The 24,673-nt window shown below is 43.8% G+C and overlaps 1 protein-coding gene across 50 annotated transcripts in view; it reads left to right on the top strand.

Annotated features, from left to right (window-relative positions):
- The first annotated feature begins 12,198 nt into the window (after positions 1-12,198).
- The window catches only part of celf5a (cugbp, Elav-like family member 5a), a 168,797-nt gene continuing 156,322 nt past the window's right edge, over positions 12,199-24,673 (top strand). For 48 of the 50 annotated variants that reach the window (XM_076152907.1, XM_076152887.1, XM_076152886.1 and 45 more), the window contains exon 1: positions 12,238-12,595. In XM_076152907.1, the coding sequence (XP_076009022.1) occupies positions 12,238-12,595 (358 nt within the window). Of the gene's footprint in view, positions 12,596-24,673 lie in introns of all 50 variants that reach the window. The other 2 variants (XM_076152911.1, XM_076152910.1) reach the window with 1 other exon arrangement.

The raw sequence follows: 24,673 nt of genomic DNA, 5'->3' as shown, positions 1-24,673 counted from the left end.
CACAATCGACAGATTCTAATAAATAAACAAAGTCAACAATATTGGTTCTAAAGACCACATACATTATATCGTGGACATGGTATCTGTCTTGTATATTACACAACTGACTTGTGAATATTGAGTATTAGTGTATGATTGCACTCTTTGTAACCTCAATTAGCTTCAAAACTTCAAATATACAGCAACAAATGAGTCAATATACAGCAGGTGATTGATGGAGTCGATTCACCTACTGTAAATTGACTCATCAGTCAAAAATGTGGCTCAGTTCCATTGGCAGTGTTTTGCATGGCAATTCATTAGTATTAGGCAACCTACAGTTTGTGTTTGCACATGTCTCTGCATGTCTCAGGTGGCCTTTGTTGATGTAATATATTCCACCTTCCCCTGGTGGCTCCTTAGCCTGCATACTAATGGACTCAATGAGGCTCAATCAGTTCCTGAATTAAGATCTTAAAAGGAGGCATCATGATTAGTTACTCAATGAGTTAGAGTAACAATTATGTAATGCACAGTATAAGATCTAGCTACAACAGTTTAGGATAGCCATTAACACTTTTTTGTCAGACAAAAGATGTCTGTGAGATATTCTGATATTTTACCTCAGATTCATGTGGATGAATGTTTTATTTGTATTCTGTTTCTTGTCAGACATGTTGTGCTTTCGGTTCAGAACGTCCCTCTGTGTTCTCCGATGGGAGAGGAGCCTCCGGTTAGCATATGTGAAGGAATTTCCACTTATCTTTTGTCTCATGTCAGAAATAAGAAGCCAGTCTCTTCATCTACAGACACAAAGCACAGACAGAAACCTCCTGACACATTTGGATCAATGTGCCTTTCAAGAAGCAGGAGACTTTTTACTCAAGATAGCTTATCAACATGTTGAAGATGAACTAAAAATATTAGAAACCAATTCCACAAACCACTGCAATACATTACAGCACGTTATCTGTCCCATAGGCTCTTCTGCTGTAGGAATACATCCCAACATGGACTAATCATTTAAATAAGATGGGGGGAGGAGGTCATAGCCAATACTCCTCTCATATTTATGATAGCAGCATATTTATGATAGCAGCAAAAGCAACCCAAAGCAACAAAGATGAACGATATATAGCAGCAAAAAGTGAGTGAATACGAGACGTTTAAATAGAACACCAAGTTTATCAGAGGAATAAGACCGATGTGTGACGAGCTGGTTGTCAGCTGACATCGTATAGTGTTAGGTGTCTTGTCAGATCTACTCCCAGCACTAGGCTTTCCATAGAAGGAACATTATGTAATAGTTATTGCATTATTATCTGATGGAGGTTCCAAAGGGCACAAGCTCTGTAATTAATTCACTGTGGTTTTAAGAACGTGTAAGTAAGAACGTTTACCTCACGTTTAGCACTCAGACAGACAGACTGAATATCCACTTAGTGATACTTTTAATGCCAATTGTTGTGGCGCCCGCTTCATCAAGGTTATCAATAGGATCGTCATTTGTAGATAAACTTGTTTAAAGCTTACGTGTGTGTCTCTTCTCTTCTCTGCTATCTCTTACTATTTGTTTTTGTTTGTGGCAGACTCCAGAAAGGCTGTCATAGATTTAGTCATCGCTCAGGGGGGATTTCCCTTTTAGGTACATTGCACCAGGTTTAACAAATCCTACTTTCAACGTGTTTATTTGTATGGACAGCAAATGATCAGCAGATGATTATGAGGTTGCCTGATGAAGTACTGTGCTAGATACGAGACAGATATGTAAACTCCTGTTGGAACACATTATCTAGATGAGGACAAGGTAAGTAAGGTGAGAAGTGGGTCATCATCCCTGCATGGCAAAGATCAGCTAGAATTATAAACTTTGCATCGCAGTGGACAAATATCTTTGTAAGATTCCACAATAGGTGCAATTTTATTACGACTTAAACAAATTTCTTCCAATGACTTAAACAATTGAATCTCTGCAGGACAGCACATTGTTCAAGCATAGTTTTAATTTTTCTGTAGTGATTAGAGGACTCCAAAAATAAAAGCTAAGGCTGTGTAATGAAGGGACAGGATGGTCACAGTGCCTGTTAAGGATGAGCTGATATGACATTTGACAGATCGCTATTATTTCCTCATTCAAACGCTACTCTCATTATGTTTCATATTCCAGAAATTAAAAAAGAAGGTCAGATGACAACATAATTCAAAAGGAAATTAGAAAATGATCAATGATCTTCCGCGGTGCCTTTGAAAACAAACAACGCCCTGAGATTTACAGATGCAAAAGACCAAACGCCAATCAAAAAGCTAAATGCCAGTCTGACACCTTGTATGACCTTAGAGGTGGCATGCATAATTCTGTAAGATAAATCTTAAGAAAGCACACATTTTTCTGAAAATACTGATAAGAGTCTTCACACTTATCTAATTTACTGCATAATATGGAACATAATCATGCTGTGCCAGATGCAGGCGCACAAACAGGGGTGGGGACACAGGGGCACTGGCCCGATCTGAGAGCTGATTGGCCCTCAGTGTGGCTCTTTACCTGTCAATCACCAAACAAAAAATATATCTCCTTGGCTAAGAGTCAGGGTTCATTTGACTTTTTATATTTGAGAATCAAATCAAATCAAATCAAATCAAATCAAATCAAATCAGATCAAATCAGATCAAATCAGATCAAATCAAATCAAATCAAATCAAATCAAATCAAATCAAATCAAATCAAATCAAATCAAATCAAATCAAATTATTTGTGTAGCTCAATATCAAATACAATGTCTCAAAGGGCTTTACAGGCCCACAACAGCAAATAGATCTAGCCCAGTGTTTGTTTGTGTGTGTGTGTATATGTGTGTGTGTGTGCGCGTGTTAAATGTTGTCCCTCTGTGGAATATTACTGTGGTTATTGACACAGCCTATTTCTTACTGTGATGTAATTCGACAATTGCTAACTTGTGATTTCCATCAACATATTGCACCATTCTAGTATTACCACATCAAAACACTGTGAACACACAGGACGCCACATCAATACTTGTCGAAAGAATCTGAAATACACACACACACCATCTATGAAAGCCTTCAAGTAGTTCATCCAGAACCAAAACCAGACCTGGAGAACCAGATCCACCTGCTATTAAATCTTACTCACACAACCAAAAGACTAAAAGTAAAAGTAACAGCAAAATATGGCATCTGACTGCTGGCAAAACCTCCACTTAGTGCTTGTACAAAGACCACAAGCCAACAAGGAAAAAAGAGCCACTAGGAGCAGCCTGGAAAACTGCAGCCGCCTGTTCACTTTCCGCTTCATGTCTCTGGAAGCAGAACTGTCAAGCACCTACCGTGGAAAGTAGCTAGTCCCTTGAGACCGGCACATACATGGCATCCATGCAATATGCATTACAGTCTTGCCTTGTTGAGTAAGATGAAGGCTGAAAAGGGGAGGTATATTCTTTCCCTTTCTCCTGGTATTGCTCACAAATGTAAAGGTCAGGCTGAGGTCGGGCAGATCCAGATCCTGCTGAAATCACCCTAACCTTCAGTGTTGTGTCTATCATAGCAAGTACAGTTAGCATCAGCAAATCGCCACAAGCTTTGTTTTACCGGTGTGTGTGTTGGAAGTGTTCCCTTCTCAGGTGCAATGGACTGGACCTGGAGAAAGAATTCAAAGAATCACATCAAAACTCAAAGGCAGCACTGTTATAAGTCTCAGTTGGTGAAAAGGAGGATTTGGGTGGGATGCTCATGTTGCTGTGGGTCTGTTGTATGTTTGCTACCACCTGTAAGAATATGATGAGCTGAAGGTATACAAGGCTCTGAGGGTGTGTGGTGGAGTCTCTCTCTCTCTCTCTCTCTCTCTCTCTCTCTCTCTCTCTCTCTCTCTCTCTCTCTCTCTCTCTCTCCCTCTCCCTCCATATATACTGTAGAATAGTGGTCTCACTATTTATCCTAATCATTTGATTGGGTTATAGTGTTTCTCATAAATTTAAGCTGTTGACATTTCTAATCTGCATTCTTTGCGTATAAAGAGCCACAGTGTTTGTCATTTTGCTTATCAAAGTAGCTCATTTGAATTGAGAAGCTGTTGCATTAATGCTTCACCCCACTATGCATCAGACAACGTCGCCTAGCAACCTCTACCATGTTCCACTTACATAAAGATGTGGCCTTCTTTTGCATATACATTCTGACCCTTCCTGCCTCCCCTTCCATCCTAGCATCTTCAATTTCAGTCTAAATTATGGTGATTTTTGTAACAATCATTTGACAGATGCTTTGCAGTTTTCTGTGGATTGTGTTTTTCAGGAGAAAGTCCACAGGCGTATGCAGGAACATCTCTTATAGCTGACTGGGTGTGATGGTCATGGCAGAGGTGAAGGAAGTTGCAAAAAGAGTGCTGCACGTTCTGTTTCATAATAAATTTGATGGATGATTAAGTTCCCCTGGAATGTCCTTGTATTTGTATGTTGGAGCTATTTACCACTATTTAGCTTGCATGAATAAATGAATGATTGAAGTGGTGAGGACACATTGACGTGCGCAGACCACATTATTGTTGTTTTGATCACATTTTTGAATGCCGTGTTATGAAAACAATGCTGATATGGATTTAATAGTATATATGACATTAAGAGGCCTGCGTTTGGCTGATTCAGTGCTTGAAGGAGCTTAGTCCCACACACAGACTGGCCGACTCTGTATCAGATTTAGTAAGTCTGGTGCAAGCCGGAAGAAAAGGGCAGGGGCAGACAATCTTCCATCTATCCATCACATTCACAGGGAAAATACTAGCAGCCAAATAAAAAAATAGCTCAGTGGGAACTGGCAATAAATTATATCATTGATTCATTATTTAGACATGAGAGTCCTTACATGACCGGAGGAATATTGGGGGGAAATGTAGTGGGACACAGCTTCCCTCTGCTGGTTTGAAGCAGTAAGTACAACTCAACCACACTGAGTTTATCTCTAATTTTGAAACATCAGGACATAAAGACACTTCAATAATTACATCACATTATTGGGCCTGGAGTGAGTTGATTAGATTAGATTTCATAATTCCATCACAGCTGTGAAAGCTGTCACTTTGACTTTCACTTGACAGAATCATCTCAGTTTGAGACAGTTGAGACTTGACTTGATATCATACAGCTGTAAAGACCACAGTGTAAAGATCGGGTGATTTCCATCCAACCATGCAGAGTTTACAGTTCATCTAACCTGCATGTGTTAGGGTGAAATCTCGGGCATCCAGGGAAAACTCAACCCAACCACTAGTCTTCTGCTTCAGTGTCCATTTGTCTTTGCTGCAATAGTGCCAGCTGTATACGATAATAATAACATACCCTTTACCATGTAGACATTTAATCCCAAGACACCAGAGGACATACTGTACACATGAGGTTTAACACCATCCATGATGCTGGTACACGTTTTCTAACCAAATTACTGCAACAAACAACTGCACACATTAGACTTCTGAATAGACTTCTTCAATATCAGATTGTAAAAATATCAAAGTTGAAGATTTGCAGCCAGCATAGATTCCGCAGCTATGGTAGACAGAAAAACAAGGTGGTATTCCAGATCACCATCCAAGGGAATACGACTAATGCCACACTAGGCTCAAATATATTGCCCATCCTCACTTTTCAGCTATCAAGCGTAATTTTAGATCATTCCCGAAATTATCTTAAATTGCTGAGGGAACGTTCATGCATCTCTTCTGACAGTGTGAAAAATTAAGCTACAAAATGAATGTTAGAAACAGAGTTCAATAGAAATCCTTGTTCATATCAGCTGAATGCCTGCCCAGCCTTACCTCCACTAAAGACAGAGTAGAATATTGATCATGATTAAATATTTTGCATTTTTTATTCTAGAATGATGAATCTCAACCTTTGAAGTTATTTCTCGACCACACATCACAGTTTTTACCATTAGAGAAGATGAATTAGAGAGCAGGAACTGTGGACATATTCTTCAGGATTTTCTGTCCTTTTTCTTGTACCTGGGGATGGGATACAGCTTATGAAGAAGAGGAAGAGAACTAATTGTATAAATTAATATTATAAAAAGAAAATTAGAATTATGAAGTGTAGTTTAAGTCCACCCAGTCAAGGATTCTTACAGGCTTCTTCCATGAAAAGCGCTGACTGATACCCAACAGTTCTGCACATAAGAGACTGAGGCTGAGAACGGGAGATGCAGCACACTACTCTACGATTCAGCCTGCTCTTATCACATCTCATCAGCCTGTTAAGTCAGCGGTCCATAAAACTGTCTCCAGTGTGATATGCCATCATCACATCGCACCCTAATCTTCTTGAACAACACCTCACAGCTGAACGAGCATGCTTTGCAATGCATAACCAGAGTGCTGTGGTGAATTAGGCACCAGGGGACACCTCTAACTCTTACCGCTTATTAAACAACTCCTGCAGTTTCTGGACTTTAACATGCCTGCAAGATCATGGAGGAACATTTCCCTCAACAGGAGGTGTTGGATATTCTCCTCTGTGAAGTTCCTCATTCTTTCTGTAACCTCTGCTCATAAAAATATGTCTTTTGGCAGGCAAAACCTTTATGCACAGTATGTTATGCCTGCCTGCGTTGGTGTGTGTTAACAACATGCAAAAGACTTACAGAAAATGTGAAAATAAAGTTGAATTTGGTTAATTAGGAAGCCTGTGAGTGTGTGTCTGTGCCTGTCTTCTTGTCTTATCTGCACGTCCACATGTGCACATGGAATGCAAAAAGACTCCCCTGGCTGCGTCTTGTCTCCCTGTGGGCCTTTCAGACTTCCGAAGCTGAACAGATCAAGCAGGCCTGCCTCCCTCCTAGGGTCCAGACTGGTTAACAAGCTTCAGAATAAACGCCAGCCAGTTAAATTGTGTATAACTTTTTAGTTCGCACTAATAGTGTGACCTTTATTGATTTCTTGTCTCTGCCTTCAGCTTGGCGAAACACTAATGGCATTGGTCAATAAAAAACTATGAAGTGGAAGTTCTCAATACTCCTTCCCCTGTGTTGACCATATCCCCAGAAATAGCCACTCAACATCCCTCAGAGGACGCCATGCCAGCGCGATGACAGCTCAGTGCTCTTATTCAATTTGAGCTGCAATATGTCCCCGTTTGCTTTCTCGCTTTGGATGTATGCAGGCTAACATGCTGAGCCATCCACCAAACACAACATTTCACTCCTGCTCCTGCCAACTCGCATTCAGATGATCGGTCAGATTCAGTGAGTGCCCTGCCTCGCCCAGTCAATACATTTATAACATAATGAAAGGGGGCTATAACGGTACTGTCTGTTACATGCACAAATCGAAAAGGAACAACGGTTTGGCAACTGTATCTTGCAGGGTGCTCTGGGGCCTGATGCTTGAAAGAATTACATGCACATTTCAAAAGGACAAGTTTACAATAAAAGGCCCTGTGTCTGTGGAGCTGCCACCCACAGTTTCATTGATCTGTAATGTCAATGTGCACCCCTGCCTGCTGATGTCTTTTCCTCTACACTTGCACTTATTGAACTTTGCAGAAAGAAATATCATGAGCACAGTTCAATAGAGCTGAAATTATTCACACATTCCTCCCACTGAAAACACCCATCAAGTCTGAATCGCCCATATCTTTCTTCAAGCTAATCAACCTTGAATCTATTTCAATCATACCTGAATGTATCTACAGTATACCATCACGTTGGGCCCCCTTCAGGTACGCCGCTAAGATCAGAGCGGCAGAAACAACTGAAGGTGATTGTCTCAGACATGGATGCAGCCATCCGTGCGTTGAACTTCTAGGGGGTATCCCCTATGGTGTGGGTCCTCCATAGTAACCAAAGCAGTGGCAGCCTGCAGCAGACCAACTGTATTGATTCACCTTGCAACCTTGAGCCTGCTGTCACAGACAGTATATCACTTTATTTAATCCACTGTTAAATAGGTTGTAATTAGAAATCTGTCCTGTAGATGTATTCAGTTAAGGAGTTTCTTGTAGCCAAGTTGCGTGCTAAACCTACTCAGTTTCATTTGTTTTCTCTATTCTATTTTGATGATGAATTTGGGTTTGAGTGCCACTGACATGTGAGGCAGAGAGAAGGTAAACAATGCAAATAAAACCTCTCTTGGGGGATTAGTGAGCTTGCTATCTCAAAGGTACTTACAGTAAGTCCCCTAATTAGTAGTTAAATGTTTTGCTGGTCCCTTGACTCAATACAATGACCAGCTGCTGATAGTAACAACGTTTGCTTACAAATAGTTTTCCTCCTGAGCAGTTACATGAGCTTTATTTAAAACCTTTTAATTAACATGTAGTCAGGCTCAAATGAATTTCTACTTTGAACAATGAATTGCACAATTGGTTACATACAATATATGATAGACACACACACTAGTTCCATTTAAGCAATTTTAATTATATTATGAATGCTTGACCACCTGCAATTGTATTAATTAACATTTTTGGAAAGTTTTATGGTAGAAAAACAAAAGTGTATAATGGAACTTAAGCAATGTTCAGTGAATCAACATAATAAAGATTAGTTGTGACACGGTGTGCTTTAAACTCAGATGAATGATGTAAGCTTGCTTGTAAATGTTATGCGGCTCATTTAGATTCAGTGCTTGAGGAAGGCTGGGCACACAATCAGAAACATGATGGGGGAAGTCTTTGCTTTAAACAACGGCAGGCAGTGATGGTGAACAATTCTTAATCTGGCAAACAGAAACAGGCAGAGAAGCAGACAGATTTAAAGGACTGAGGCAGACAATCATCCATCCATCCATTGGCCACACCCACCGTCCATTGGCCGCGCCCACTACACCCAGGTCTGGCTCGGGGGCTAATCAAGGTGTTGATTGGAAACACGTGTGTCAGTCAGTCAGGTGACCAGGCTGAGGCAGGAAGCTCTGGCAGACGGAGCCGCTTGTGGAATAAAAGATTTTGTGACAAGGTAAAGAAATACTAGAACATTATTATGATTAAAATGACATTTTGACATATTTTGCTTTTCTTGTCTGTTTTTCTGGTCGAGTCAACAACTTCTCAGTGGCTCGTAACTTTTTGGAAAATGGGGCATTTATGGTTTAATGTCGAGTGTAATTCTACTCACAGATGCCAGCATTACGTAAAAAGCTTTACTCTCATCAAATACTCATTTTTGACGCATACAAATTTTCCAAAGGTCAGTGTCATTAAATCATAAAAGATGGTGATTAAGCGGCAGACTGCCGCAAGCACTCACTTTCACCTCTGACTGGGATTTGATCTAAGTGACTCACAGACGTGGGAGCTGGTTTAAGTCCTTAAAGTCTTTGAATTACTCACAGAGCTCAGTAAGTTTGGAGAGACTCTCGCCTTAGGATGTTGTAGCTTTCATAGCGGCCCAGCGTTGTTTGAAATATACATTAATGATGCAGATACAGCAGGGGTCACTGTTAATTATTGCTACTATCAATAGCATCATAACTGTACAGTGAGAGGGAAAGTAATTATACTATTTTAATTGAGTTTTACATATTACAACATGCTGTGTATCATGTATAATGATGGTAATATATATAATAATAAAATGATTAAATTATCCTGTAGCATCCATTTAGCTCAATTGTTCTTCAAAGCAGCTTAGCTCAGTGGTTTACAGGCGTTTGAGCAGCAACATACTGCGCACACACAGTGTTAGCGGCCATTCAGCTGACAGCAGAAACAGAAGGATAAATATTTAAAGCTATGTGATTTTGGGTGTACAATACTCGAGTAGTGCACTTTAGAAAACTTTGAGTAAAATCACTAAGGAATTCTCAGGTTTTGAAACATCTTACTTGAACTCCAGTATATTTCATAGTGAAATATTACTAAACTCTTTTTTTACTCTGCTTGATTTAACTCTGATACCTCCTATTTGACTTTTACATAACATTTTAATAGCATGATCTCACAAAATACTGTTCTACAGTTTAATTTGCTTAAATAGTACACAAAGTACTAAGAAAGGTCCCTGAACATAACCTAAAGCTGCTCTTATTGACTTTCGGCCACTTGGTGACAGACAAACTCTAAACAAGCTGTCTGCTTCATACAGTGCCTTATGGTGTTAATGCTTTCCAACAGTAGATCCTTTTCTCAGTGGACGTTTCAAAACCCAGACTTTGTGAACACTCGTTTCTCAGGGTTTTCCATTCCAAAAACCAGCACCAGATAGAGTCAGGGTTAGTTACTGTGGCAACTTACTCCATGATGCTAACCTGCTTCTGGACAAGTTTGCTCCAGGAAACCCTGAGGTACTTGTCACAGTGTTATTCCTGCATCTGTGCAGCGAGGAGGAACTCAGCCACACATTTCCGTCACACCCCATGGATTTTCTCACGTGCATCCGTGTCTTGTTAAATAAATCTGTTAATCCAAACAGAGAACTGTGTGTAAACTACAACTTCCTTCACATTTTTGTTGTTGTCCCTGGACATAAACCTCCAAGGCTGATCAAAGCAGAGCCCCACAGAATTTCATCTTATAACTCAAGCAGACTATGTGAAGGCTACAGTGAAAATTAATGAATACAATTTGATTTATTCAAGGGTTCATAAATGGAATACACATTTTTGCTAATGCCCATTTACAAATGGATTTGTATGAATGTACAGTATTACCAATGTTAAAGACAAATATTTGCATTTTCAATATAGCCTTCCCATGTGTGTCGCCCTGGGATGCCTGGTGCCCCCATTTCCTGCTCTTTGTACAGTGAGAAACATTACGTAGCTCTAGATTCTTTGTGGCCTGTATCCATTGTGAACCAGTTTGCAGGTCTCCATTGATGATTGCCTTTTAAGGCGTCCTACTCAGAGAGGACAAACGGCAATCTACGTAACTCCAAACAGCTTGAACAGTCAATTCAGTGTGTGCAGTGTTTTGGTTTGTCCACCTTTTGGATTTTGACAAAAGTGCTGTGGAATACCTCCAGGTGTAACATATAACGATGATATTAGTGCTTACAGCTTAGTGTTGTTTGCTGACATCCATTTAGGTGGTGCCAGGTAGAAATGAGCCAGCATGAATATCACCAGGCCCCGACACTGGCACACCTAAATGCAATGCAGCCATTAGTAATTATTATAACTGTGCAGTCAAAATACCCTCGCTGTGAATGGTCTGTTGGCATTGGCAACCTTCCAATACTCTCTCTCCTTTAAGCTCTGTTTTAGTCCTCTGCACTTCCTGCCAAAAATATCTGTGTCCGTATCTAAATGCTCAGCTTTCTTCACCGGGTAGTTGTCAACGTTGTGTGTGTTGCTTGGTTCTGGGCAGCTTTAAAAAAAACAAAAAGAATAGAAACAATGGACCGACTCTGCTGGAAACAGGATAGATGAAAGCAGCCAAGTCTCAATTACAGGGAAAATGTGGCCATCTAAACAAATTGCTGAAAGCAAATGAAAGCTCAGTGGACCTGCACAGCCAGGTGACAACTACCTCCACCGAGGAGGCTCCATTTTTTTCCCCCTTGTCAATAGTTCTCACAATAATCCGACCTGATTTGTGACAGAGCTTTGTGGAGAGAGTTGGGGCATGGCTTATTAAATTTTGATGCTGACATGGGTCGAAAAGTTCAGATCCCATTTTTTTTTTAAGAGCCACGTTAGAAGGGAGGAACATGGAACAATCCAGATCCAAAGAGGTCCTGATGCCACCTGTGTATAATTTCCTACAGTAGTTGGGATGAAATGCACAAGAGATTTCCAAAAAGCATTTTGATAGATCAAGACACATATATATCGGTTGATACTGGTTGTACAGTTGTATGTTTTTTGCTCACGTTGTGCATGATGAATTCCCTCTGGAGCGATAATGCTTCATGTCACTCAATGTCTACTCAATTATTGTCACTTTTTAAAGTTATAACCCTTTATTTGACAGATTTGAAAGACACCCCCCTCCCCACACATACACGCTTTTCATAAGGAAGCAATATTGCAGACCAGTTCAATATTTGTCATCCAGTCAAGCTGCCCCAGAGCTTTTCTGCTCTAAACTGACAGTACTCCCTAAACGCCTCTGGGTGTCGCTCCAGAGCGGCTCAACTCGCCGTGCAGCTCCTCTTGTGGCACCCTCAACCCCCTCTGCCTCGCGCTGTGTGTGCGTGTGTGTTGTGTGTGTCGGATAGAAAGTCAGCCTGGTTTCCAGCTGAGTGCTTGCTCTCTCACAGTGTGTGTGTGTGTGTTGTCATTATTATCCACTCTGCTCCCAGCTCAGAATGGCCAGATTCACTCAGACTGAAACAAGAAGGCAGCACCATCCACAGCAGCCCCAGCCCGCTCACTCCAGCCTGGTTTTCACCGGACCGGGGGCACTACCGACCCAACAGCCACTACTACTTCTCCCACATCAGCACCAGTACCCTCAGATCACATTTCCGAAACCCATGAACGGGTCAGAACCCATTTCCATTCATCCGGAAAGCGGCAACATGAAAGACCAAGATGCCATTAAGCTGTTTATCGGGCAGATACCGCGGAACTTGGAGGAGAAAGACCTGAAGCCGCTGTTTGAACAGTTTGGGAAAATCCACGAACTGACAGTTCTCAAGGACCGATACACCGGCATGCACAAAGGTAACGTGTCGCCCCTCGCACGCCTCCGAGGCCCTTAAATACATTAAAAATGCCATTTTATTACCTGTACCGTTTTGAGCAGATTTGTGTTGAAATGGCGCAGAAATTACGCGCATTTTCCTTCTATTGTTACTTTTTAAAAACATGTTGTGCAGTCTCTCATAACCTCATCATTCCTGTTATATCATAGGCATACACACTTCTAATAATTCACCAGTAGTGCATCGATGCTTGCATATTTTCGTAAAGCGTTTAAATTCAGATTGTTTGTATCTGCCAAACCTGGCAACCTCCCGTTATTTCCCCCCCCCCCCAAACACGGTGTGTCACTGGGGTGTTTGGCGATATTGGAGATTATTTTCAGATAAATTGGTGTCACGACTGATTCAGAGTGTGTGTGTGTGTGTGTCCGCCGTCATGTTCCTCATTTAATTGCAACCGAACTGTATTTTCTCCAACGCGCCCTTAAGTGGGGCAGAGGCGCTCGGAAAGATGCATTTTTAAAGAGCTTTCCCGTGCCAGTCCCGTCTTTCTGCGGAGGGGGCGGCATCATTTATTCATCCGTGCGCTTTCTTTAACGTCTACCCCCCCCCCCCCCCCCTCCCACACACACAGACACACGCACATACACACGCCACCGCCCCCCCATGTGCGAATGGAGCGGGGCTGCCCGCAAAGCTGACAGTGAAATCAGTTCACGGCCACAATGTCTCGAAATAGGGACGCAGGAACTGTCGGGAAGATGACGGACCTCGGCTGCTCTGCTTCCGACGAGAGAGAGAGAGAGAGAGAGAGAGAGAGAGAGAGAGAGAGAGAGAGAGAGAGAGAGAGAGAGAGAGAGAGAGAGAGAGAGAGAGAGAGAGAGAGAGAGAGAGAGAGAGAGAGAGAGAGAGAGAGAGAGTCCATCCATCCAGATCACTGCACTACACACACCCTGACAACTCCCACCTTTCCCACAGTCAAGTTGCATGTATGGTGTGGATCATAGTCTTCGTCGTGCTGTTACATGATGTGATGGTTAGAAGAGGAGGGTAAGTTAGTTGTTGGAGCGAAGTGAAGGCTTCCAGTTGCAAATGTAAGTGATGTTGAAGAGACTTAAAACATAGCAACTCTCAGATTTTCAACACTGAGTCAGTGCTTTGCTCTCCATGCTGTTTGCAACTCTGCCTTCATAGTGCAGAAGAACATCCAGACAAGTTTGATTGCAGATAAATCCATTGCACTGCATCCATTTTTTATGTACATGATCCCTCCCCATTTCCAAGAGCCACAGAGTGTAGCAGACAACACACACGGCCATCGTTCCTCCTCGTTTCCCCCGTTTGATTCTTCATCTCTCACTCCTCCACAGCCCTGCTGCCAGTGAGCGTTGCTACAATACACAAGATTAGGCCTTTATTGCATTGACATTTGGAAAAGACAAATGACAATTAGTGGCAGTAATGTAAATGCCATATGCAAACACGCCGCGAATACTGTGTCATGTCTGTTATGACATCGACTCGCCAGGAATAGATCTAAGTGTTTCTAGAGGCCAAGCAAGGTATCAGAAGATTCAATGTTTTCCCTCATTTATATGTTCATTATTATTCAAGCGTTAGCTGTACTTGCTGGCTCGGTATTGTCGATCAAAGGAACAGTAGGAATGCGTCCCTCTGGCATCATCTGGTCCATCCTCATGAAGATCCCGGCGGTCAAGTTTGGGATGAGGATGACACGGACATAGATTATGATGTTGACGCTCACAAACACACGTCGAGATTTTAAATGCTGGTGATTATTCAGCGTGTGGAGGGGAAGACATTTTTCAGCAGCACTCATTTGGCACTAGTGAGTGTGTGTGTGTGTGTGTGTGTGTGCACGTGCACCAAAAAGTCATTGCCCTGTGTTGCATAATGATTGCAGTATTTAGCTCTTGAGTGATTGTTGCCTGATGTGTCAGCGCACGCGCAGACACACACACATACACACACACACACACACACACACGCGCACCGTTTAAGCTCTCAGAGGCATTTGTACAGAGACAGAATTGAGCTTCACTAGGTGTGTGTGTGTGTGTGTGTGTGTGTGTGTGTGTGTGTGTGTGTGTGTGCTACAAATGAATTACCCGTATATGGCGTCATGAGGGAATATAACCCCATAATTTGTTATTATTAGTCATTAAACTTAAACAGTGCAGCATTGTTGTAAATTAATGGGTAGTTGTATACAAATTATAAGACCTTTGCCAATTCTGTCAGATTAATAAATGGCTGAGGAATCTGAAATATTACATCTTCTTGTTTAAATGCAGATAGATGAGGTCACCTCTGATCTAAACAAATATTAAAAAGTACTTTACAAAGTCAAATTTGACCCTATTTACTTCCACACTAATAATCAAGCACTTAGTTAAGCAGTTTAGTCTAATTGATTGGCTTAGAATATAATGAATCTTGTTAACACAATTAACAATATGTAATCAAACCATATGTCAATGGTTTCTGATGAGGTCGCTTTAGAGTAAATTATCTTCTGAGATTGAAAGGATTATATGGGCCTGATGGAAATGGTGGAACTTTGCTCTCAGCGTATGACAATGAGACACATACACACACACGTACACACACAGACGCACACGCTTAGTCACTGCAGTTATTGTGCAGTTTGTATGTTGCTGTGCACATTGTGCCTTGTATGTTGTTGTTTGTTATTCACTGGTCTCTTGTGAAACTATTCTCCCTTGGTAATCCATGAGGGAAAACATGGAATTAGTTTGTAAAGCGTGATAATAATGCATGGCCATAATAACTTGACTCAAGAGGATTAGCAAATGTGCATTGTCTGAAGCAGCAGTCTCCTGGGTGATCAGCTGGTTGCCTCCCTAAACAGTGGCTGCCTCGGCCAATTAAAAATTCAGTCTAGTCTGCCTCTTCAAATGATTAATTCTGCCCACGCTGTCGATGGCCTGCCAATTATTGTCGCCCAATTGGTATTAATAGGTGGAGGATTTCCTGATGTTGAATTTATCAGTGACTGTGAAAACTTCTCCGCTCTAATTAGCTTTCACTTACAGCCCATGCAGAGCACAGAGTCCACGTTCATGTAAATGTGTGTATAAACAGTAGACACATATATACAGTATTAGACTGGAGCCAGAGTATTTCTTGTATGAACTGAGTGTTGCTGTTATTCTCCTCTTGCTATTACTCTGCCGTTGGCTTTGTACTTGAAAAAGTGGATACGTCCATGAAAAACAGTCAGTGTAGTTTTGAATATGTTTGGATGTGGAATTCCATGGTTAAGAATCACCTTTGGGCTTCTGGTTCTGGGTTTTCAGAAGTAAATAATCCCCATGCAGGCCGACGCAGCCCAGTATCGACATTAAGCTGGTGTCTGGGATCATTGTGTTAATGCATTTATAAATGGACCAGAAATATTGCCATAGACCCCAGCCAAGCAGAAGCACATTAAATCACAGAATAATGTAATGAAATATTTATTCAAGTTTTGAGTTTTTCCTCCCTCTGAGCTACTCTGATGGATGGTGTTCCTCTGTTGATTGCCCTTCCAATAAAACGGAGAGATGGAAGGAAAGAGGAGTAGTTGGGATGAGGGCAGGCAGGCGGTGAGAGTACGTGCAGTGTTGCACCGCAGTCAAATTGCATTGGCATGAATGTGGGACTACCAGAATCCTGTAGAAAATTATACCTGAAAGGCAGAAGGATTGACTGCACTAATCTGCTAATCTTCCATTTGATGAAGCCTCTCGCTCCTCTTTGATTTCATGTAAATCTGAGTGTGTCTCCATATTGAATGTGCCCTTATAGAAAGTGTGGAAGATCACGGCACTGCTGTAGGACAGCAGCTCCCACGGGGAAACAGATGGGATAAATTCACTTACAGTCTATAAACAGAGCTGTAGACGTGACATAGCTGCTACATATGCCGTGTGATGATATTGCCAATTTATCAGACGTCAATCTGTCAGCGGATTTTGTTCATTTAGTGCGGGCCGCTTACCAGCTCGGCCGTGATTTTCATTTCAGCTGAGCAGGTGAATGCAGAGTAACGGGAAAACCTGTTCACCGGCTCCCTGTAGTTTCCCGCGGTGATTCGATTGATCAAATCCAGAATAAAATCTACTGTCAAGGCTGATGAGCGAAGGCCACTGCGCCGCCGAGCTAATGCAGTAACAACGCTGTCCTCGCAATCTTTAAATGTCTGTAAATATTGTAATAAGCAACAGGGCTTCCCTCATAAAAGATGCAGCAGCTCAACTGGTACTGACAGGCGCTATGGGCCTTGACTTCAGGATGAGGAGCGCTCCCTCCCTCTGCTCCCTTTTTCTGTTGCTTTTCCAAGGAGAGTGCCAATCTCAGATACCGACAAGGCCGCGCTCTGCTGGAGGTTAGTGTCCGCGCGCGCCCGACTCACCTGGCTTTTAATTCCGCCTCCACTTCTGCCCTTAATCCCTGCCTGAGAGAGCCTTTCACATGAATTGATTTCCTGCGCCAGTGCAACATTCATTATGGTTCGCAGTATATTATGATCCCAGTACGTTTGAAGTGCAGTTATTCCGTGACCTTTCTGGAATATGTTTGCGCTTAATGGGTGCCTGGAGGAAAGGCAGACGTCGGAAGATGTACTGTGTGGTCTAAGGGAAATGCACAGAACCAACTTCATTACTTAAACACTTTAATATGAAACGTGTAGTACATATATTTGGTTACATGGACGACACAAAGCTCCATGTGGGCATGTTTGACACTGCTGGACATTTATGCCTCGATGGTGATGGGAATTGGAGTCTGTGTGTCGAGATCTTTGCCCAGAGTTACTTAAGGATACATGTCATGACTGTACTGCATCTAGTTGTGAATCCATTGTGTTTAGATGGAGGTTTTTGGGTAGGAATATATTTGGTGTGCTGCAGGTTACAAAAGTAGAGCTGCTGAAAACATTCTGCCTTTTTGTTTTGCGCACAAAGGTCACAGCTATTTCCTCAGTCTGAGGAGCGGATAGAGGCCTATCTATTTTGTATTGGTAGCTTAGCAGAGAGTGCTATTGCCTACAGAGGAGAGTGTACTCTCTCTCTCTCGCTCTGTGTGTGTGTGGGTGTGTTGGGGTGGGGGGTATAAAGGCACAGAGGGAAATAAAGAGGGAGAGAGAGAGAGAGACGAGTGAGGTGGGGGTTGGTGGTTTTTGTTAGAATAGCACAAGCTCTTTAATGTTGTGTTTGAGCCTCGCTGGCCACGGATTCATTTTAGAGGGAAAATGAAATAACAAGGGAGAGGGGAGATTTTAATGCAATGTTTTGTGATAATCCCTCTCCATTTTGGAATGGTTCAGGAGAACTCAAGCGATAAAGCCTTGTACAAGCTTGGAAAATAATAAGTTATTTGTCTTGCCTTATACTACGGCGCCCTTGGAGGGCTCGCAAACCCCCGTGTTTTGGTCAAAAAAACAATCACAGATTAGTCAAGCTGTCACATCGCTCTGATTGCCAAACGGTTGAGCGCTCGATGCTGGTGTGAGTGAGCAACGCGTAAATGCTGCACATGTAAATGCCTGAACGTCGCCCGTTTACAACAAGGCTGCGTGTGTGTGTGGCGTTTTCCTGACTCGCCATTGGATTCCTCTCCGTCACTTTGGACGGGGAGGGGATGGACACATACGACCACCAGGCAAATGACAGACAGACACAAGGGGCAGAGAACAAAAGGGTGGATGGACAGATGGATAAGTGGAGGGGAAAAGATGAAGTGTTTGTTCACAGATTCTGAGGAAAACAGTTTGCTTTCATCCTGAAGCGCAGGAGTGATGGCTCAGCCTGGGACGTGCAGGATTCCTCTGACAGGTTTGAGAGCCGTTTGGGCAGCGGAGGGAGGGACGGATGGACCGAGGAGGAGGAGGAGGAGGAGGAGCAGACGCAGACGCCGGGTTTGGCAGATGTATAACATAATCACTCAATAGCTGCAAAGACAAGAAAATCCCTCCTGTATCACTTGTTATATCATTCTGCTGTTGCCATGGCAAAGGTCAAAGGGCTTTTTTAAGGCTTTATCGCTGTAGCTCCAACTGCACAAATGCAGCAACAACGATCTGTGTTTCCTGCAGGAATGAAAGATGCTGAAGTTGTCACGACTGTCAGCAACATAAATAATAGTCGGCATTAGCTCCCTAAATGGTAATCATGACGACGCTAATCAGCACTTTCAACGTCTCAACTTCGTGTCTCCCCCAATATTTAACAATCGCCTGCTCTCTGGGGTGAAACACGTGGATCTGCTCGGAAACGTCTTGTGCTGGGGCCTGTGAGGGACGCGTGAGGAGATGCACGCTGCTCAGCACAGTTATAAATAGATATTGTGTGGTATTTCCGAAAATAGGTTAAGCTGCCATTGCTGCACTGCTGGCATGACATCACTGATTGCCTGCCAGCCCGACCCCCCCCCCCCCCCCTAAAGATTGCTCCCGTACGGCGTGAAAAAAAGTGTTCGTGGGGAGGAGGAAGAGGAGGGGGGGGGGGGGCGCGCGCATCTGTGGGCGGCTGCCCGGCCTTCCTCCTCTCCTTCCATCCGTCTCCCCCCCTGCCCACCCCAGCATCACTCCCGCTTCTCCCGCCAGAGGAGTGACTCTGTAGCTAACGGACTCTGTGCTTTATTGCCAGAGACCCAAACCGGTCGGACGCTTTGTGCCGAAGATGAATCGCACTCCGTGTGTTCCCTGAGCTGCCTGCCAGATAAAGAGACAGATGAAGATGGAATTTGTCACCCCCCACTTTTAAAAAAAGAATTTGATGATTAAAGGCTGATTTGGTTGAGCAAGCGGAGTGTGTGTGGACTTTATGCGAGTTCCAACATGGCTCCCATCCGACGGTTCACTGTTCAATGGCGGATCTGACTTAATTAAAAAAGAGTACTTGGATTAATTAATGGCTGACGTCTCCTCATATCCGTCTCGTCCTCGCTTCAGGTTTAATTCGGCGCAGTGTCGCGCCTCTGTCTCTGCCAGCGTCCTCCCCTCTGTCCGTCTCTCCGTCCACCCGTCCATCTGTCGTGTCGTCATCCACCTATTAGTTCTGTTGGTCGTTAGCAGGGTAGAGTATTTTTAGAATCCTCCAGGCTGAATGTGGTTACTAGGAAGTATATACGTCAATGCAATTAACACCCAGGCTCCTGCTTGTTAGTCAGGCCATTAGTGTTAATTATTGCTCTACCATCGGCTCAGCGGTGACATGAGAGAGACAAATAAATAAATAAAAAACAGCGACAGGGAGGTGAAGTTGCCATTTTTGTGGTGGAGGTTATAATTGCGTTCACGCTCAATAGGAAGAGCCGGCGTCTGCATCAGAGCGCTTATTAGCCGTCTATTTCCAAGAGGCGAAGTGCGATTAATGCTTCGTCTCGACCGGCCTGCGTGTGAGGAGGAGCACGTATGATGAAGAGGACGGTGTAGCCCGGTGGTGGTTTCTTTCTGTTCTCCGGCTTTCTTTCTTCCTTATCGCCCCTCTCAGTCTCTCCATCCGAGCAACCTCTGGGCCTTTTGAAGCTCCGTCTTTAAAGAAATCTTTCAATTTGTCCAAATCAAAGTGACTGGAAACCTGATCCGTCTCTCTGTAGTCTGTCAGTCGGTGGCTGCCAGTCATCTGCCGCCGCCGCCGCCACCGCGCTGTGATCAATTGATCCGTCTTAAAGGTTTAAACGCCTTTCACCTTTTGAAAAAAGGACGGATGTAGTTAAGAATATCCCATCAGATACGTCAATGTGGTACATTAAACCAAGAGGTTGTTTCAGTGGAAATATTTGGCTCCATACAGCAGCAGCGAGTGGATGTAAGCCAAGTGAAAACGATTTTATTGTTTCCTTTTGGCAGGTCTTGTTTGTTCTTCCAGGAAGTTGTTAGAGTACGTGAAAAGGAGGAGATGCAGTTTTCTGATTTTGACCGGGTGTGGTGGGCTTAGAGAGGGCTTTTATTGATTTTGGTGTAAATCCCCTGGCCGGAGCAGACTTGGCCGGGAGAGGGAAAGGGAGAGAGAGAGAGAAACGAGGGGGTGGAAAGAGGGAACTTGACAGGTAAACTCCCTTTGCTCTCCTCGGAGTAACGTGGCAAGATGCAGCAAGTGTGAACCTGCACATTATTTACAGCGCCGCGAAACTCCATCCATTAACGTGTCAATTAGCCCGCTCATCGGGGATGCAGGCCACTGGATGCGTTTATAGAGCGCCCCCCCGGCTTTAATGGCACAACAGAGAGAGAGTGCCCAGATAGTCCACAAAAGCCAAGACGACTCGGTTTTATGGGATACAGTGCAGAGGAAGAGGCCAAGGTTATGCATTGTAAGTGTTCGCCACTGTCGTAAAAAGAAACAAAGTTCTGTGAAACTTTGGGATGGACACAAAGCTCTGAAAGTGCATCTTAGGACATTTTCACACCTACGCTGTTTAGTTCATTGACTAGCCGAGTCCATCGCCCTTCGTTTGGGAGCAGAAATCCCACCGAGACCCATGTGAGCAGGCGGCCCCAGTCAAACTGTTAACCAACCACAAGGCCTTGGATGATTAATCTAGAACCAGTGAGGGCTACATGAACAAGACCTTTCAAATCAAATGAACGCTGTGGAGAGATCGGAACATATCGTGTTTTGGTTCACGTTCTTTACGCTCATTGGATTTCAGAAAACAAATGTCACAACCGCTTTTTGAAGATCCTTTTATGACCAATCCAGAGAGCAGTTTGTAGGGACAGGGTTTCAATTTTTCCCACTTTTTGCTTTGGTTACCCACTCGGAATCAAAATGGTGACCTGTTCACAACAAGACCAGAGCCCCTGTTTGCTGGATTCAACCGAAGAAGTCACTTAGTTTCTGACCAGTGACAGCAGCAAGCATTCTCTCAATGGTGTTTGTTGATGCATTTTGATCAAATGTAAAATGAAACCAAATGCAAATGCAACGAAAGCAACAGTTTGGTCTCCAGTTCAGGACAGAGCAGATGAATTACAGCTGGAAAACAGACCTCAGGAATTTCACCATAAAGCTGCAAACTCTGTTCTTCTTCTCCTAATGCTGTTTCAGTTCTTCTGAATATATGTGCGGCACCTTTTCTGCCACCAGAGAACTGTTTAACCCCTGAGCGAGTGTGAACGTGTCAAAGTCTATTTCCCTCCTTTGTTGTGATGGCTTTTTTGCCCCAGTATTGATCCTGAAACATATACAGAAGCTTTAACAAAGAATTTATTGCATTTGTCACACTCATTAGGCATCGCACAACACACAAAGAGAGCGCACGCATACTTTCTGTAGATACACGCGTACACACACACACGTGCGCGCAGTCCTTTGGGATGTCCTTCCTATGGATCTGTTTGACTGCTGCTCGGAGGCCGGTGGAGTCTATGTGAGCAAGTAGCAACAAATCAATGGCGGAGGCCCTCCTGCTCAGGGGTCAGAGAGGATACCAGGGAGGGTCCAGGGACTATTTCTCTCCACGGTGATGGACACCGGTTTCTTCTCAGTGCGCACACTGCGACGTTCATCCTCCAACCACCCCCCATCCCTCCCATCCCCTCCAACCGTTGCTCAAGGTGAAGGAATGATGGAAGGCGTAGTGAAAGGAGAAATGGAGGAGGATTTGGAGCTGGCTGGAGCGGAGATGAAGGGATAGGGTGATTGATGAAGGAGGGGTTTAGTCGGCTTGGGGATCGGGAGACGGCGACGAGCTCTCCGGTTCCCTTTAAGGTGGCTGTCCGACTTAATTAGGGTTTACAGGTTACGCTAGGCTACAGCTTATATTACAGGACTCATTACAAGCCCATTAGGCCCGGGCAGAGGAAATATTGTTGTCAGAACAATGAGTGAGAGAATTCTGGATGGTTCCCTGCCAACCTCGCGCTCCAGCTCTGCTTTTTACTTTATTATCCCTCTCTGTCTGGCCTCGCTCCAGCTCTCTACCTTGTCGCCGAACATTGGCGTGATTGGCGGGAGTGTTGCGGAAGGACCCCCGGATCTGTCCTCTCTCTCTCTCTCTCCCTCTCTCTCTCGCTCGCTCGGAGGTGGAGGGGAGTGATTATATGAGTTAAGAGCTTCTCCGAGACCGGACTGATTACCCCCCTCACGGTCAATCTGTGCCACTGAGCCTCCTGCTTCCCCGGCTGGCAATGATTCAGGTCATAATCACATTGTATCAGCGGCGATGATGTGTGTTTCAGCTTCCGACCCCCGTGAAAGGCTATCATTTCCCCGTGAGCCCAACATGGCCGTAAATGAAGTAAGCAAGTAATCTACCCTCGGTGATGGCATTTTCCACCGAGTGCAAATGATGTGTGAGGGAGCAAGGGAGGCCGGTGCCAGGACTGGCTCGGGTTCTGCTACCTTCACAGTTTCCGGCCAAGGAAATGCCACATTCGGAGCAAGTTCACACTTTTCCATTACGCCGGAGCGGCTTTGTTCCTCTGGGGTAGAAAAAAAAGACGGAGAAAAGAGGAGATGAAAGGTGGTGAATAGATAGAGGAGGGTGTTTAACTGGCACGATTGAAGCGAGTATTTCATCAGTGTTTGTGTATGTATGTATGTATGTATGTATGTGTGTGTGTGAGGGGGAAGGGGGGGAGATCGGTGAAACATGAAGCACAATGTCTGCATGGGTGGTGGTGTGTTAAAAGTCTTGTGGAGTGTTTTGCCGAATGATGCCGCAAGAGACACACACACACACATACACACACACCAGACACAATCCGTACACACAAAGTTCTGTTAATGGAAGGCCTGAATGTAAATGGCTTGTACCTCTCTCCCCTCGCTCGCTCGCTCCCTCCCCCTTCTCTCTCTATCCATGTAAGACTCCTTAATTACAAGCCAGTTCACACAGTGGAGACTGAGAGATGGCCCATTTTCCCAGTACGCACGCTGTGCACCACACACACTTAGAAAATATATATCATTAAGGAACGGGAGATGAGAGGAGAAGAAGAGCGGACGGGAGTAATGAAGTCAGGAGAGAGGAGAAGAGGGGAAGGAAGTGAAGGAAAGGAAGAGATGAGACGAGAGGAGGAATCTCGTCTTTGAAACCCAAATGGCCGTGCGAGATGAGGCTGTTTTGGGTTTCCATCAAGTGATGCGAGGACGGTGTCACAGTAGTGAGGCTTTCCCCGCCGCTGCCTCAGCAGGCTCTGATTACACTGGCTTTTTGTTGTGTTTCAAACAATTTCATCATGCTTCCCCCTCACACTTTTACACTTGGTATGCAATGCAGCGCTGGCAATTTGTACGTGTTTGGATTCCAATTATGGAGTTGTTAAAGCTTTTTCGCCTGTGGCCTGCAAATTCTTATTAAGCCATACATTAAAGAGCACCGAATCACATTTAAATGGAGTTCATGTTTCTCCTTTGTTTGCTAGTGTTGTGGTTGTTATTAATTTATTCTCAATGCCCTCCGCATTACATATTAACAAATAAATCCTGTTTGCGATTGTAATGCAAAATACTTGTTTCTCATTCAGAGATAGGCCCAGCATTTGTCAAGTAAACCAACAACAACAAGCCCAGAGAGAGAGAGGGAGGAAAATGATAAAACAACCACCAAAAAGGCAACCATTCCCTTCTATGACCCTCAGCCATTTGAGAAACAAACAAAAATGCAGTTATGCAGATTTAGTGCGTCTTCATAAGCAGAGGGAGGGAGGGAGGGAGAGGGAGGGGGAAAGAGAGGATTGGAGAGAGGAGGGAGAGGTGATTGAGTGAATTGCTTGGTGGCCATTGGAAATCATTAGGTTAGGGGTGCAGGGACACAGGACTTTATGAGGAGTGCTGCTGCATCGTGGCACTAGTACTATAACCAACCACCTCAGAGGTCACGACCCTGCTGGGATCACACATCACCGTCTCTCCTGTCAAACAGCTACAGAGTTTAGACTGACTACTGCCCCAGTCCAGAGCAAAAGCTTCATGACACAGACGGGAAAGAATCCAACGCGATTTTGATGATAGCTGTGAAATGAACGCAGCACTTAAACCCAAAGCGGCATGTACACACACGCAGCCACACTTTAGGCTGAGAGCAGCAGCTTTACAGCCAAGGCAGAGCAGGTTAGAGG

This window comes from Genypterus blacodes, unplaced genomic scaffold (genome assembly GCF_046128005.1).
Source record: "Genypterus blacodes isolate CSIRO-AG114 ecotype Tasmania unplaced genomic scaffold, CSIRO-AGI_Gbla_v1 ptg000058l_1, whole genome shotgun sequence".
NCBI lineage: Eukaryota > Metazoa > Chordata > Actinopteri > Ophidiiformes > Ophidiidae > Genypterus > Genypterus blacodes.
This window is presented reverse-complemented; position numbering and strand designations above follow the sequence as displayed.